The 16,958-nt window shown below is 36.1% G+C and overlaps 1 protein-coding gene across 7 annotated transcripts in view; it reads left to right on the top strand.

The window, feature by feature from the left end:
• USP45 (ubiquitin specific peptidase 45) overlaps positions 1 to 16,958 on the top strand; it is an 84,177-nt gene that overhangs the window by 63,511 nt on the left and 3,708 nt on the right. For 3 of the 7 annotated variants that reach the window (XM_045499124.1, XM_045499125.1, XM_045499123.1), the window contains 8 exons: positions 3,426 to 3,507; positions 5,898 to 5,989; positions 7,229 to 7,285; positions 7,751 to 7,894; positions 9,884 to 10,544; positions 12,423 to 12,520; positions 14,154 to 14,240; positions 16,220 to 16,373. In XM_045499124.1, the coding sequence (XP_045355080.1) occupies positions 3,426 to 3,507; positions 5,898 to 5,989; positions 7,229 to 7,285; positions 7,751 to 7,894; positions 9,884 to 10,544; positions 12,423 to 12,520; positions 14,154 to 14,240; positions 16,220 to 16,373 (1,375 nt within the window). The other 4 variants (XM_045499127.1, XM_045499126.1, XM_045499128.1 and 1 more) reach the window with 4 other exon arrangements.

Genomic DNA, 16,958 nt, shown 5'->3' with positions numbered 1-16,958 from the left:
AAGCAAATGTCTAATTATTTAAAAGTTAATAATGTAAACAACCTCATTGTTTTTATTTTTTAAGAGTTTGATGTTAGAGCTTACATTTTAGAAAATGGTAAAGGCACATTAAATCATATTGAAAGTCATATTTGAATTACTAAAATATTGAAATTGTAAAATAAATTTGTAGACATAATTTGAGTTAGCTTTATCTTTACTAGCTAGAGAGGCTTTTTAATTTTTTTTTTTTAACATTTATTTATTTTTGAGGCAGAGAGAGACAGAGCATGAACAGGGGAGGGTCAGAGAGAGGGAGACACAGAATCTGAAACAGGTTCCAGGCTCTGAGCTGTCAGCACAGAGCCCGATGCGGGGCTCGAACTCACGGACTGCGAGATCATTACCTGAGCTGAAGTCAGCCGCTTAACTGACTGAGCCACCCAGGCGCCCCTAGAGAGGCTTTTTATAGGTGAACATGGTATTTATTGAAATTTATTTAAGTCCATCCTCCTGAGAATGGAATTCACACAATTTGCTTATTTTAGTTCAAAAAATTCTTTTTTGAAGGTATAAAAGTCAACGTTAGCTCAGATAATATCTGAATTACATCAATTTTCAAATGTATTGAGTCTGGATTGGAGCTTATCTCAATATTTATAGCTTCTGGGACACATGTTTTATTTCGATTTTCTTCATGTATATTTCAAGACAGTATGATGTATGGATTGCTGTATGTTTACTTTTATTCCCTACTTTGTATATACTTAAGTTTTTGAATCTTGCATCAACTTTTAAAATATACTTGAAGAGAATACAAAATTCTCTTCATAGGCCAGTTAATAAACAAAACTCAGTTTCACAATAATTGGGGGAAGGTGTTAAAAGCTTACCATGAAATGTATCCTACATACAGAAGAATGTACACAGATGTATATACAGTTTAAAACATAATTGAAAGAAAATTCATTTACCATTAGCACTCCTCCTCACCACCACACCCAGAGTTTTAAAAACCAGAATGTTTTTTAGTACCATAGAAGCTACCTGTTCCTTGTTTTCAAACATGGCTTCCTCATCAGAGGTAACCACTTTTTTTACTTTTATGGTAATCATTTCACTGCCTTTTCTTATAATTTTGACAGCTACCTATGTATGCTTGAACAATAGATAGCTTAGCTTTGCATAACTGGGTAGCAAGCACAAACCTATTGCCATTATTGGATGAAGGTTGCCAAAAGAAGTGGGATTGAGAGAGAGAGAGAGAGTTTGGAACTTAGTTTGACTTTGGCTTCCCAGAATTTCTAAGAGCTCTTTCTGGGGAAGTCAATGGGCAAGATCATGAATGTATTCTGAGCCACGCTTGTCAAAGTCAAAGCAACTGGCAGAGATATAGGAGAGACCAGGTGCTAGATGTCTTCCAGAAAGGTTAGAGGCTGCTCTGTATTTTCTGTGTCTGAGTTCGTCATGGCCCACCTCTTTGCTCTCAGGAATAGGTCAGAGCAGAACAACTCTAGGGGTAGTGTGTATCCTCTGCTGATCCACAGCACAGCACGGGGTGGAGAATAAGGACATTCGCAGCTCATTCCCCATGTATTCTGTTCTCAGACTTGAAGCATGGTGCAATAGCCGAGGGGATCTTGATGTTGACAATATGTCTGTCTTCCTAAGTCTCATGGCTTCCGTTTGGATTTGTTGTCTTCCACACTTGATGTATAAGCATAATTCTAGAATTCTGTCTAACTGTGCTCCTGTGAATTCTCTTGCCTCTCTTGTTTGTTTATTTATTTTGGGTGAGAGAGAGAGAGTGAGTGAGTGCAAGCGGGGTAGAATGGCAGAGAGAGAATCCCAGTCTCAGAGCCATCAGCACGGAGCCTGTCATGGGGCTCCATCCTACAAACAGTAAGATAATGATGTGAGCCAAAATCACGAGTCTGCTGCTTAACCAACTGAGTCCCCCAGGCACCCCTCTCTTGCCTCTCTTATGTGTTGGCCCTGTTGTTGCCTATGAGGTTTGTTGTCTTTCTTGTTTATGCTCTCGTTTGGTGGTGGTGTGTGTGTGTTTTTCTCCTTTTTTTTTTTTTTTTAAGTTTATTTATTTACTTTGAGACAGAGACTGAGAGAGTGCGCACACAAGCAGGGGAGGGGTGGAGACAGAGGGAGAGAGAATCCCAAGCAGCTTCATGCTGTCAATGTGGAGCCTGATGTGGGGCTCAATAGCATAAACCATGAGATCATGACCTGAGCCGAGGCCAAGAGTTGGACGCTCAACCGACTGTGCCACTCTCCTTTCTGTATTTAAAAGGTGTTCAGTTTTTTCCAAATGTGTGAGTTGGCTGCTTAATCCATTTGTTATTCTTTTTAATTGATTTAAGTATTTAAGTCTGTGAATTTTCTTCTAACAGTGGAAAGTATCTGGGATTCTGATATGTAATATTTTTATTCTCTGGTAAGTCTGCAGTTTGAATTTCGTTTCTCTTTGATATAATGATTTTTTAAATAGCAGAATTAGGTATCATTTTCATGCCAGGAAGTCCAGGTCAAACAGTGGCTTCAAATATGAAAACCTATGATTAAGACTTTACTTAAAAAAAAAAAAAATCTTCTGAAGGATAATTAACCAGCTTTCCTCTCATCGTACTTTTAATTTTTTTTTTTTAATGTTTAATTATTTTTGAGAGAGAGAAAGAAACAGAGTGTGAGCAGGGGAGGGGCAGAGAGAAAGGGAGACACAGAATCCAAAGCAGGCCCCAGGCTCCGAGCTGTCAGCACAGAGTCCAAGGCAGGGCTCAAACCCACCAACCATGAGGTCATGACCTGAGCCGAAGTCGGACACTTAACCACCTGAGCCACTCAGGCGCCCCTCCCCATACTTTTAAAATGTGAATTAGAGAAGATTAAATTCATATGCTGAGTAGGGACATAATTAGCGTAAAAGATAATTTATTAGCTCAAATAAATCTTTATTCTTGGAATCTGGTTTTATTTCATTCTGAGAGTTCTCTGTGACATTGGATCTTTCCTTAAACATACACAGAGATACGGAAACATAAATGTTGCCATTTCCTAAGAGCTGCTAAAGACTTTAATACTAATAATCGTTATTGACAACTGAATTCAAATAAAATGATAACTAATCAAGATCTGAGGTAATTTTGCTGTGGAGACTATTTGATGTTCTGGACTTTGCTCATATATGTATATAAATAAAATAATATACATGAATGTCATAGTGACCAGTTTAATAGCCTCTTATATGTTAAGAGTTTCTTCAATAGATAAGAAATTTCATGTAGTCTCTTTGTTACTTTTGTCCTGATTAAAATGATATATCATTTTAGGTATGGAGTGGTGGAGTGGGAAAAAGAAGGGAAAAGAGGGAAAACTTACTCGTAACCTATAAGAGTATGTTTAAGTTTTTATAGAGATTCTTATTTGTTTTATAGAGAATACAAGCTGGCATCCTAAAAGCATTTAACAACCCAACTACTAAAACTGCTGATGATGATACTAAAAAAAAGGTCAAAGGTATGTCAATTTTTTTACTGTTAAAACTTTCTCCCTGAAGAAAAATTTAAGTTTCTTTTTAGGGGAGAGAGAACTGAGCATTATGTGAAGTAATTCTATAAAGTAGTGGCCTTAAAAGAGAGTGTACTTACTCCAGTGTCTGTGAGATAGTCTAGTGGGTCATAGAAAGAAAATGTTAGAATGCATCCATGTGAACTTTAAAAACTAAAACTAATGATCAGATGTATAGATTGGCACTGATGACCTTATTTGAGGTATCCTAAGGGAGACTTGAAAGGTGGTTGAAAGTAGCAATCTCACTTGGAAGTTCACTTTCATCATATTGTATCATTTTGCAGTTGACCTATGCTTGCATTAAGTGGATTTGTAGATATTACATAGTTTTAACTGGTCAAAATGCATAAGTGTTCCAAAGATTCCTTCAAGGAATCCATTTATTGAAGAGAATACTAACTCAAGCATACAAGTCCACTTTACTTCTAGTGTCGACTCTTCATCAGCCAATTAGCAAAACCAGTGATTATCTAACCAAAGCTAATCATTTAATTATCAGTATTTAAGTGTGGGCTTATATGTCATGTTACAAGCAATTTGTCCTAACTGTATATTCTGCCTTCAGATATTAACTAATGGTATTATGAAGTCATCATTTTTAGAAGATGTTGAAAAATATTATTTGTATTTTGTTTATTCCCTATTCTAACTTCTATTTTTTGTAGTAGTATTTGTACATAGTGCATGTCTATAATTCATAAATATACACACATTGTGATTGTATATGCCCAAACTGTGTGCAGTTAGGGTTCAAGATTTGTTTTTTAATTGAAGTATAGTTGACACACAATGTTACATTAGTTTCACGTGGAAGGTTCAAGATTTTTTAACGTGGATTCTCAAGTATGCTTTGGTTTTGTTTGTTTGTTTGTTTGTTTGAGATAGTGCCATCTAGTGCATGTTGAGAATAACTGCTCAGTTTTTCTTTCCATTTGTATAATCTTTTCCATTTTTTTTTTTAACTTTTTTTTTTAACATTTATTTATTTTTGAGACAGAGAGATACAGAGCATGAACAGGGGAGGGGTAGAGAGAGAGGGAGACACAGAATCTGAAACAGGCTCCAGGCTCTGAGCTGCCAGCACAGAGCCCGATGCGGGGCTCGAACTCACGGACCGCGAGATCATGACCTGAGCCGAAGTCGGACGCTTAACCGACCAAGCCACCCAGGCGCCCCTCCATTTTCAATCCCCTGTACAATTTTTTCTTTCTTTCTTTTTTAAACGGTTTTATTTATTTTTGAGAGAAAGAGAGCCCGAGCGGGGTAGGGGTAGAGAGAGGGAGACAGAAGATCTGAAGCAGGCTCTGTGCTGAGAGCAGAGAGCCTGATTGAGGGCTTAGCTCACAAACTGCGAGATCATGACCTAAGCTGAAGTCAGACACTTAACTGACGAAGCCACCCAGGTGCCCCCTTTGTACAGTTTTCTTAATGAATCATCTTAGTTTACCATAACTTCTAAATGGTTATCATATTAATAAATGTTTATTGATATATCTAGCTATAAGTTGACTCTGTCATTCAGTGCTTCAAATAATGTTTTAAAATGATTTTAAATGTTTGTATGAAATTTGAAGTTAGACATCCGAAAAGGATAGAAGTTTGAAAGAGGAGTGAGACTTGTTAATATATTTTTTCATCATGATTAACTATGGAGAGTTTCAAACTTCTATTAAAGTAGAGAGAATAGTATGATGAAACCTCATATACCCATCACCCTCCCTCTTAACTATATTGAATGTGTGGTATATTATGTTTTATCTATGTTCTCCCAACCCCTGATTATTTTGAAGGAAATCATAGGCATAATTTTCTTTGATTTATGAATATTTCCCAAACGGAATAATTTTATCTTTTTTTATATATAACTGAGAAGTTTATATATATATAACAGTTATTAATTGCTGAGGTTAATTCTTTACACTATGCTGTGTTTACTTGTCTACTCTATCGTTTCCATAGTTATGGTCCAGGCGTTTGTAACCCTGAATGCATAATCTTCTTTCTCATCCTCTGTCTACCTCTATGTTAGGCACAGAGGCTTTAAAGGGCTTAATGGGAATAGTTGAGATATGGTATGAACACTGGTTATTGCTTTACTTGTTTTGCCTCAAATTTAACAATAGTTTATTATTTCTTGGAGACTATGATAGTCAGATTTTTCTCTATAGAATTGTAAAGGAGAAAGACATTATAACATCATACAGTAAATATATTACTAATGTGATGCTGGTCATCTGTCTTATTCAGATGTCTTTTGAATCAACAGAAAAAAAAGCATGTTACATTGTTAGGTTGGTGGTTGACATTTTTTGCATTAAAAAGTATTATTTTTGCAGCATATGGAAGAGAAGGTGTGAAAATGAACTTCATAGATCGGATCTTTATTGGTGAATTAACTAGCACAGTCATGTGTGAAGAATGTGCAAATGTAGGTGCTTTGGAATTCACTTCAACATGGAATAGATTACAATCATATAATTTTTATTGTTCTCTTTCACACATAATCATCAGCATTTATTTTTATTTGTGACAGATGACTACATAACAGTTTTTGAAAGTCTTTACAATATATCCTTCACTCCCAGAAAGGAACATAATTTATAATTTTTTTTAAGTGTTATTTTTCCTCTTGATAAACCTGTGAAGTTCTTTTAGACTGTTTGAATGTCTTGGAACGCGTTAGCTACTTGTTTGCATTACAATGAAAGAGAAACTTCTGGGAAGGGAGTAACTATGTTATATAACTGTGCATTACCTTAAACCGTAATTCTAATAGAAATAATGCAATAATGTAACAGGGAGATGTACCACATTTTATTTAAAATTTACATTTATATAACTTGTTGAAGTTTTTTTTTTAAAGTAAGCGCTCATATTTGAATTTAATGATCATTTTTATTTTGAATGCCATCTGTACTTTAACAACAACTTTAAACACATAAAAGTTTTTATGGGTTTTCAATTACTTGATAACAAATATTTCTGAAAGCATATGGTTTAGAGTATGTTAGGTGTAAACTTTTGTTACATTTTGATCATAAAATAGTTTTCCTGTCTCAGATAACGGGGTACTTTTCTTCTCTCTCTAGTCTTATAAAATCAGTATTATATGTTACATCTCCTTCTAGCCTGTCATATTGAAGCACAGAATTTGTCAACATGATATTACTTACATTTCTAGTATATTCAACATAGAAGTTGATTTCTCTATCACAAACTAGAGAGTCTTTTTAAACAGAATTATCCTAAAAAATCTACAAAATGCAGTCAAGCTCTCTGGCTTTTTTCTTCATGGCTTAATTTTTTTTCTTTTAAATGTTTGTATTTGATTTGTGTTATGGCACAGTTTCACCAAAAATATGTGTATATCTTTAGTTAATCAGTTTTATTAAACACAGTTTACTTTGAAGTTACTTTAAATATTATAGGTTAGTCATATTGGCAATATTATAAAATTCAACTGAACTGCATTTATTGAAGTGTTGGGGTATCTTGTTTTGACTAACAATATGTGCTGCTATACCCAATTAAATCACAGTTTATTTCAGGGATGTTTTTTAACTTGAAATTATATTGCCTGGGAAGTTTGAGTCTTTAAAGACTTTATAAAACTACATTGTCTGTATTAGAATTCTAACCGAATGTCTCAATATGTTTTCTTTTTAAGATCTCCACAGTGAAAGATCCTTTTATTGATATTTCACTTCCTATAATAGAAGAAAGGGTAAGGAGAAAACAACTTACTAATGAGTCTTTGGTAGAGAGCATGTATTCATTCATATATTTAGACATTTGTTGGGGCACGTGGCTGGCCGTAGGGCATGTGACCCTCGATCTTGGGGTTGTGACTTCAAGCCCCACACTGGTTGTAGAGATTACTTAAAGATAAAATCTTAAAAAAAAAAAAAAAAAAGACATTTGTTGAGCATATTATCACATTATCTGAGAGTCATTTTTTATATACAATAATGGAGTTCACATAGTATATTTGATACTCAGGTTTGTGTATTTATGCATGAAATATGATATATAGTTCTTATTCTCAAAGAATTCAAACCAATATGTTTTATATTTTGAGAATTAATGTTAAGGAAATTATTTCAAATGAGTTAGAAACTTTAAAAAGTAGTTGATATCTAGACTTTATTTGCTAAAGAAGTTTTGTGTTATGTACATGGCATCTATATAGGTTTCAAAACCTGTACTTTTGGGAAGAATGAATAAATGTAGAAGTTTACAGGCAACAGATACCGGTCAGTACAGTGACACTGTTACTATAGAAAATGTTCATCAACCCAGAGCCACCAAGAACCAGTCTTCATCTAAAGATAGGGTAAGATTATATGCATTTATGAGACATCTATTTTTTAAAACTTTTCCATAAGAACAGTTTCAAAAATATACAAAAGTAGACAAGATAGTATAATAAACTTCCATGTACCTATTTCCCAGATTCATAGTTCTCAAATCATGGCTAATCATGTCTGCATATATCCCACATTCTCACCCTCTCCATCTCTAATTATTTTGAAATAATACCCATATAGTGTATACTTCAATGTATATCTCTAAAAGATGAATACTATTTTGGGGGGCGCCTGGGTGCCTCAGTCGGGGAGGCATCTGACTCATGGTTTTGGCTCTGGTCATGATCTCTCAGTTTGTGAGTTTGAGCCCCACATTGGGCTCCATGCTGACAGTGCAGAGCCTGCTTGGGATTCTCTCTCTCCCTTTCTCTTTGCCCCTTCCCTGCTCACTCTCTCTGTATCTGTCTCAAAAATAAATAAATAAACTTAAAAAAACATGAATACTATTTTTAAAGATGTACTTGGAGTACATTATCATATCTAAAAATATTAGTAATTTCTTAATAGTACCAACATCCAGTCATTATTTAAATGTCCGCAGTTGTCTCATAAAAGACTTCATTTTGTTTTTGCTTTTTAAGGTGTGCTTTAATTTAGGATCTAAAAAAATATCTATAGATTGCAGTTGATTGCCATCTCTTAATCACATGTCTCTTAGGTCCCTTTTAATTATAGATTTCCCCCTCCTTTTTTCCCTTGCTTTGCAATATATTTGTGGAAGAAATCGGGTCTTTTTTTTTTCTTTTTTCTTTTTTAGCAGTTTCTCACATTCCCACATTCAATAGTAATTTGTTTTGCTATTGCATTCCCATGGTTTTAACAGGTTCCTCTGTTTCCTTTATTTCCTCTCTAAGGCATTTTTATCTAAAGGCCTAATTAGGCTCAAGTTTTATTGTTTATTTGATTTTTGGCAAGAAAAAATTTAACTGGTGGTGTATCCTTCCATCAAGAAGATGAACATATAGGTTCCCTGAGTGGCTCACTTGGTTAAGCCTCCAACTTCAGCTCAGCTGTCATGATCCCACAGTTCGTGTGTTCAAGCCCTGCATCAGGCCCTGTGCTGACAGCTCAGAGCCTGGAGCCTGCTTTGGATTCTGTGTCTCCCTCTCTCCCTGCCCCTCCACTGCTCATGCTCTCTCTCTCAAAAATGAATAAACATTAAAAAAATTAAAAAATATATTTAAAAAAAAGAAGATGCACATTATGTTTAAAGTCTAATCTTTGATGTCACCAGTCACCAATCACCATTGTCTAGATCCTCTATTTTACCAGGAACATATCTCTCCTAAAAATTTATTTATTATTACATGCTTTTTATTTATTTTTGAGATAGCGTGAGCGGGGGAGGGACAGAGAGAGGGGGGTTAGAGGATCTGAAGCCTGCTTCATGATGACAGTAGAGAGCCCGACATGGGGCTTAAACTCACAAACTACAAGGTCATGACCTGAGCCAAAGTCTTGACGTTTAACTGACTGAGCCACTCAGGCTCCCCTACCTCATAAAAACATAAAGAAATCAATCTAAATTTGCGCTTCATTTTTTTAAAAAACTTTTTTTAATGCAATATGATTTGTACTAACTCAGCAAATTGATATATTAATCACATTTAGGTTTTTCTGTTAGAAGACTTGAAGTGGCAAGACTACAGAGAGTATATACAAAGGTTTATAATAAAAAAGCCTCCCTCACAGCCCTGTTCTACAAAAGTTCTGTTTCTTTCTCCACAGATAAGTAACTGCTATTGTGGGCTTCTTGTATAAGGATGCATTTCTAAATTAGAACGATTTGTTATTGTATCTTTTATGGATTGTAGTTCAGGTAGATTTAGGAAATGGATTTCAGAGGTACGAGAAAAAGTATCTGATAATTGCGGAAGGCATAAATAAGACTTACTGGCATTTATTTTCAGTAAGGTCACAAGATTCTTTTCTCTGAAAACACTGTCAACTTACAGAATCAACTAGTTCACGGCAGAAAATGTGTAAGAAAATTACCATCTGGAGAAGATAGAGTGGCCGTCATATGCCGAGAATATGAAAACCCTGGGATGAGTGGAGATTCCTCAGTGTGTGCAGGCGTCGTGAGTACTGAGGCAGTTCTGGCCGAAAGCCCTACTGATGGCAGCGATAAAGAAGCCAGCCCTTCCGAAAGTAGTGCTGATGCTGACAGTGAGCCTTCAGAATCGGAAAGTACTTCTCAGCAGGCTGTCCTGTTGAGGTCTAGAAGTGGATGCTGTGCGCACAAAAATGGACACCCTCCCCAGCGGCCACTCACCAAGGAGACTGGCAGCGGTGACGAGGGAGTGGCTGAAGCTATTTCTGAACTGTATTTGAGCAGTACTGTAACTGGAGATAGAGATCTTGACAGAGAAAATAAGCCACCAGATGTTCCAAATAATTTGTGTTCATCACAGGAGAAGCATGTGTTGTCTCCTAGCCCCCAAAAAGCTTTTCTTTCCCTTTCTCAGAGCTATATAACTACTTCTAAAGAATGCTCAGTTCAGTCCTGTCTCTACCAGTTTACATCTATGGAATTACTAATGGGGAATAACAAGCTTCTATGTGAGAATTGTACTGAAAAGAAACAGAAGTACCAAAAGGAAACCATTTCTGCAGGTAAGTATTTAGGTTTTTGTTTTTCTTAGTATTCATGGGTTATATGATAGTCAGTGACTAGCGGGTTATAGATCCCAAATAAAGGAAACTAAGAAACTTGTCTCCATACTTAAGTTTCTTGGAGGTGGGGATTGTCTTTTTCATAGTCGTACCTCAGCACTGAAGACTGTGACTGGACTTCTAAATAGATTTTTGTGGAAATAAATTGGACAGGAAGTACCCATCTCTGCCTTGAAAATGCAAATCCATAGAATCTCATTTCAGGCGACTGGCTATCTGAAATCTTTCCGGAAAAAATTTCCCTAGAACAGACAATTGTATCACTAGTGAGATTAATGTGCTTTACAAATCACACCAATCTAGTATGGAGTCCTATCATAAGATACGAATTTGATGATTTTAAGTAATTGTATGTTACAAAGCTAGCAATAGTAGATGTGTTTAAAAAATTTTTTTTTTTTTCAACGTTTTTTTATTTTTGGGACAGAGAGAGACAGAGCATGAACGGGGGAGGGGCAGAGAGAGAGGGAGACACAGAATCGGAAACAGGCTCCAGGCTCTGAGCCATCAGCCCAGAGCCTGACGCGGGGCTCGAACTCACGGACCGCGAGATCATGACCTGGCTGAAGTCGGACGCTTAACCGACTGTGCCACCCAGGCGCCCCAGTAGATGTGTTTAGTTGATGAGAGAAAAGTGGAAAAAGACTTGTCAAATAATTTTTTAGTGCATCTCTAGCCATGATTAAATGGAGAGAATACTCTGATTCTTAGTGACTAGTCTGTTTCAAAATGCAGGTTTTATAATTACTCAGGGATGGTGAGGCCAACAGATCAGGAGACAGTTGCCACTGAAGAGATAGTTTGTTACGTACAGTTCTGAAGAGGAGCAAGCACACTAAGCCGTGGCAGGCAGGCCCCATGGGGAAGTAGCAGGGTGGTCAGGAGGCAGAAGGAGCGAGACAAGACATGGACAAGAACCTTTATTGTAGTTTCCAGGGAGGGTATTGGAATCAGCAAGGTAGGATCTACAGGCTTAGAACTGATTGACTAGTTTTCAATAATTTCAGTGGGCTCTGGGGCATCGGGGCTGTCTCCACTTACGTAGTACTTGGCCCTAGTGTGATTAGGCCAGGTGGATAGTGGCCTAGAGTATCAGAGCCCAATAAAGGAGGTGGTTGGGTATGGGCTTTGGATTGGTTTGTATGAAAGGTACTCTTACATTGTTTATTATGTCTAGGAATTCTCTAGCTCTGTCGGAGAGCTAGACTCCCTCTGGTGTCAGCAAGGCCCCAGGTGTCAAAGTATCAGAATAAAGACATGCTTAATACACTAATAATTAAAGAAATGTCTAGATGGGAGAAGGAAGAAGTACCAATTTACGTTAATCCACGTTAAATATGCTGTTGGCCGTATTCAAATCCTATCCCAAGTACTGTCTTACAACCTCTTACTGAAATGCCCTGTGGTTCCCATGATACGTGATCTCCTTTTTCTGCAATCAATGAGTAATGACCCTTTTTTTTTTTTTTTTTTTTTTTTTTTTTTTAACTCTAGGTGTGTTTTTGGTGGTCTTTGGCTGGAGGGCTTTGACATAAGTCACTACTAGTCCATCTGCTTCCCAGCTCCCCAAATTTTGTTGCAAGTGTCACTTCCCCTATCTTTTGTCCTTGTAAGTGTGTGCTTTAAAAAAAAAAAAGTCCCTTTTGTTCCAGTGGAGTTTTGGAAAGGAATATGGAGATATGCTGTAACCAGAGTCTAATTTCTTTTTTCATGTTTTCAAAATTATGGTAGGATGCTCCTTTATAAATGTTTACTATATTATATGGTACATGATGTATAAAATGGAATTTTATAAATAAATTATTATATTTTATACAGAAAAGAAAGCAGAAGGGGTTTATACTAATGCCAGGAAGCAATTGCTCATTTCTGCTATTCCAGCAAACCTAATTCTCCATCTTAAAAGATTCCATCAGGTAAAAGACCCTATAGTAGCACTGTAGTAATTTTATCATATGTTTCGCAGAGCCCTTCTACATCATGTAAATTGTTATCAAGGATTAGACAGTAATTTATTTAGTTCAAAATTTGTCATATGGGATTTACCTGCTTTTTCAGTGATAATAGTTTATAAGACTTTTCTAATTAAAATTGTTTAATTCATAATACTGTATTTGGCAGTTTATGTGGTAGGAAGCTAAGGGAGTGTGTGTGTGTGTGTGTGTGAGAGAGAGAGAGAGAGAGAGAGAGAGAGAGAGAGGGAGAGAATGAAAAATAGGATTTATTAAGAATCATTAGAAGCAGGGAAATAGCCACGTACACATAGCTCTCTGAACTCTCATGATCCTAATGGTAGGGGTGAGTGGGCTTGGACTAAATGCAAAAAGGACTGCAAGGCAGATCTCACCTCTGTAGGGACTCTATAGTGAGAGGGAGCCTAAATGTTTTAATGTGTCAGGTTTTTCTCTGTAAGTTTTAATCCAATGCCTTGTCTTGTTTTGTTTTGCATTTGATATAATGATTTTAAAGTTTATCTGAAAGAATAAATAAGTTAAAATGCAAAACAGTTTAGGAAAAGTTTGAATGGGTAGTTTTTTTGATATCAATTTAAAAATGAAACTATGGTAATTAAAACGGTATGGTCAAAATTGTCAAATAAAACATGAGTACTATTTAAAGCTTTTTTGTTATGGTAAAGGAAGAATCTCAAATCAGTTGGGAAGCAGGTGGATTATTTCTTTTAAGTTTATTTGTAAGTAATCTCTACACCCAGTGTGGGGCTCGAACTCACGACCCGGAAATTAAGAGTCACATGCTCTTCCGACTGAGCCAGCCAGGCACCCCGGGGGGTGGATTATTCAATAACGGATTTAGGGAAAATAGCTGAAATAAAAATATAAAGCTTCCCTCTATACCACATATCAATACTATTTTCAGATAAATATTTAACTGTATAAAACAAATCATCAGAAGACCAGAAGAAAACTTAAATGAATATTAACCTGACCCCTGGGTGGACAATTTTCTAAGTATGAAACCCATGAAAAAAATCTCAAGGGAAAAGATTAGGAGCTTTGATTATGTATCTGCAACATTTCAGGTGGTCTACAGGTGGGCAGGAAGAGATTTTTCTCTACACCCCCATCTATATCCACTGAAAGATTAAATTCTTGATTTTCTACAGCCAGGATTGTAGAAACTCAGGGGAAATGAAATGGCCATGGAGAACACAAGCAGGTGTATCATGTCTCATTGTATCAGAATGCCTTTAATGAAGAGTATCTATGTGCAGTTACTCTGTGTGAGCAAGATAGAGGCATGTCAGATCTTAGACGCTAATTTCATGATATACCACAGTTATTTTATATTTGGTATTTGCATCTCAATTTAGGAACTTAAAGAAAGAATTCATGCCCTCAAAAGGAAGTATTTATAGACTAGTGACTAGTCCAAAACTGATCTATAGGTCTTGGACTATTCATTAGTCAAGTTTTCATAGCTATTAAAAAAACTGACTTCTAGCATTCCTCTTTTGGTTTTATTAACAAACAGTGATGTAGATGAATTAAGTTTGTTGCATTAAAAAATTGTTCTTTTGGTCTTTTTAAGGCTGGCTTGAATCTTCGAAAAGTAAACAGACATGTCGATTTTCCACTTATTCTTGACTTGGCACCATTCTGTTCTGCTACTTGTAAGGTATAGTATGTTATTAAGATGTTTAATTGACTTGCAAATAATATGCTTAAAATTATTAGGCCATTCTTTCCTTCCTTCCTCCCTTTTTATTCGTGGCCTAATGTATTAGTTTAATTGTTCCATAATTGGCTACTGAAAGACACTTCAAGTTGGCTCCTCGTTTGACGTGACTCTGGTGGTTTCTCTCTAAATGATTATGCTGCCAACTGGAATATATTATTCACTTGTTTAATTTTTTAAATTTTCATTTTAGGGATTGCTTTTAAATTTTAACTTAAATTAAAAAAATTTTTTTTAATCATTACATAAAATACATAATTCCAAAGTCAGATCAATGTATAAAACAAGGTAAATTCAAACAAGGATAGCTTTTCTCCATGTTCATTCCACTTGTTTCTTCCCTCTCTTTATAGATAACCATTTAAAAATTATTTATTCTTCCGTAGTTTTTAAAAATATAAGCAGATAGGTATGTATATGTGCACCTTCAGTCTTAAATAATCACAGCTTATGATATGTGTCCTTTTCTCTACCTTATTATTATTTTTTTTAATGAGTATTCCCAAATAGTCTGGGGCCTAGCTTTAACATTTATTTATTTTTTGAGAGAGAAACAGAGACAGAGAGAGATACAGCATGAGCAGGAAAGGGGCAGAGAGAGAGAGGGAGACACATAATCTGAAGCAGGCTCCAGGCTCTGAGCTGTCAATACAGAGCCTGATGCGGGGCTCGAACTCAGAAACTGTGAGATCATGACCTGAGCCGAAGTCAGACGCTTAACTGACCCACCCAAGTGCCCTTTTCTACCTTATTAACATATCCCAGAGATTATTTCATAGCAGTTTTTTGAGATAGTCTGCATTGCATTTTTCAAGCAACGTAGCACTCTGTTGTGTCACTGCATCATAATTTATTCAGCCGGTCCCCAATTTAATGGGGACCCATTTATTTGGGTTTATTCTAGTTTACTTTTATTTTTTTAAGTCTTTGTTTGAAAGAGAGAGCAAGGGGAGGGGCAGAAAGAGAGGAGAGAATCCCAAGCAGGCTTTACACTGTCAGTGAGCCTGAGCCCAAGGCCAGGCTCGATCTCACCAACTGTGAGATCATGACCTGAGGTGAAATCAAGAGTCCGATGCTTAACTGACTGAGCCACCCAGGAGTCCCCCAGTTTATTTTTAATCGAAGTGTAGTTGACATACAATATTACATTATTTTCAGGTATATAATTTAGTGGTTCAACTTTACAAAGTGATCACAATAAATCTAGCTACCTTCTGTCACCATACAAAGTTGTTATCGTGTTATTAACTATATTCCCTGTACTGTGCATTATATCCTCATGTCTCCGGTTTTGTTTTGTTTTGTTTTAAAGGCAAATATCTTTTTAGAGAGCGAATGAGCAGAGGAGAGGGGCAGAGGGAGAGAGAGAATCTTAAGCAGCCTCCATGCTGAGCTAGCATGGAGCCCAACATGGGGCTTGATCCCAAAACAGTGAGATCATGACCTGAGCTGAAATCAAGTTGGGTGCTTAACCGACTGAGCCATCCAGGTGCTCTTCCAGTTTTTTGGTATTACAAATATTCCTGCAGCTAATAGTCAAAATAATGATTAGTCAGTAACATATCTTTTTATGTTTTTCGTACGTGCTTGTGAGATAGAAACCTTTAAGGGGACTGATAAATCCAAGAGTAATGCCTTTGTGATTTCACTAGATTACAGGAAATACATCTGCATAGAGGTTGTACCCCTTTGCATTCCACATGCAATGTGTATGAGAGCTCTTTTCCTCACAGCCCAGCCAACAGAGAATGTTGTCAGACTTTTGCATTTTGCCAATCTAATACATGTGGAAACATATCTCATTGTAGTTTTAACAATGCATTTTCCTTAGTTTAAGCAGGACATACATTTGACTTAATTTTCCTTTTTATAATATTTCACTAGATATTACTAATTTCAGTTTTTTCTTTGTCTGAAAGAATGTAAATGTGGGAGAGAAAGTTCTCTATGGTCTCTATGGCATAGTGGAACACAGTGGCTCAATGAGAGGAGGTCACTACACGGCTTATGTGAAAGTGAGAGCACCCTCCAGGAAATTATTGGAGCATATCACTGGAAAGAAAAATGTACCTGGTATGCCATCCTAAGTTTACGTTGTTCTTAAAAACAAATGAATTTTATTCTTTGTTTCATGGATTACCTCCAGTGGATTCGCTTTGTTAAAGTTAGGTGAGGAATATCTTTAACAGTACGTAGATAATCTTACAGAACTTTAAATATCCTAAGACTGTACCCTTCTTCAGGGTGTTAAATCATTGTGTGTAGTGGCATTTTATTTAACACAACACAACACCAAAAGATTTTGAAGACCTACCAGGTCCTCAGAATAGAGTTGGGGTTGAAAATTTGCAGGCTTTGCTTATGGATCAGCAAACTTTCTTTGTTTTGTTTTGTTTTTTCTTTCTTTCTATTTCAGTGAGAATGATTCTTTTCCTTGAGCAAATAAATATCTAAAAGTTTAATATTTCACTAGATATTTAAAGTGAAGTGATACTATATTAATGCTTTGAAAGTTCATTTTGGAAGATGTTTAACACAAGAAGAAACATACACAATAAGATCTAGCGTTAGGTAAATACAGTTTGTGTGATGAATGTGGTGTTGTTTAGAATGTAGAGCAAAAACATACTTATTGTAAAACTATACTTCTTTTTGTTT

The sequence above is a fragment of the Leopardus geoffroyi genome, chromosome B2 (assembly GCF_018350155.1).
Source record: "Leopardus geoffroyi isolate Oge1 chromosome B2, O.geoffroyi_Oge1_pat1.0, whole genome shotgun sequence".
Taxonomy (NCBI): domain Eukaryota; kingdom Metazoa; phylum Chordata; class Mammalia; order Carnivora; family Felidae; genus Leopardus; species Leopardus geoffroyi.
Note: the sequence above shows the minus strand (reverse complement) of the source record. Positions and strands in the feature narration are given on the sequence as shown.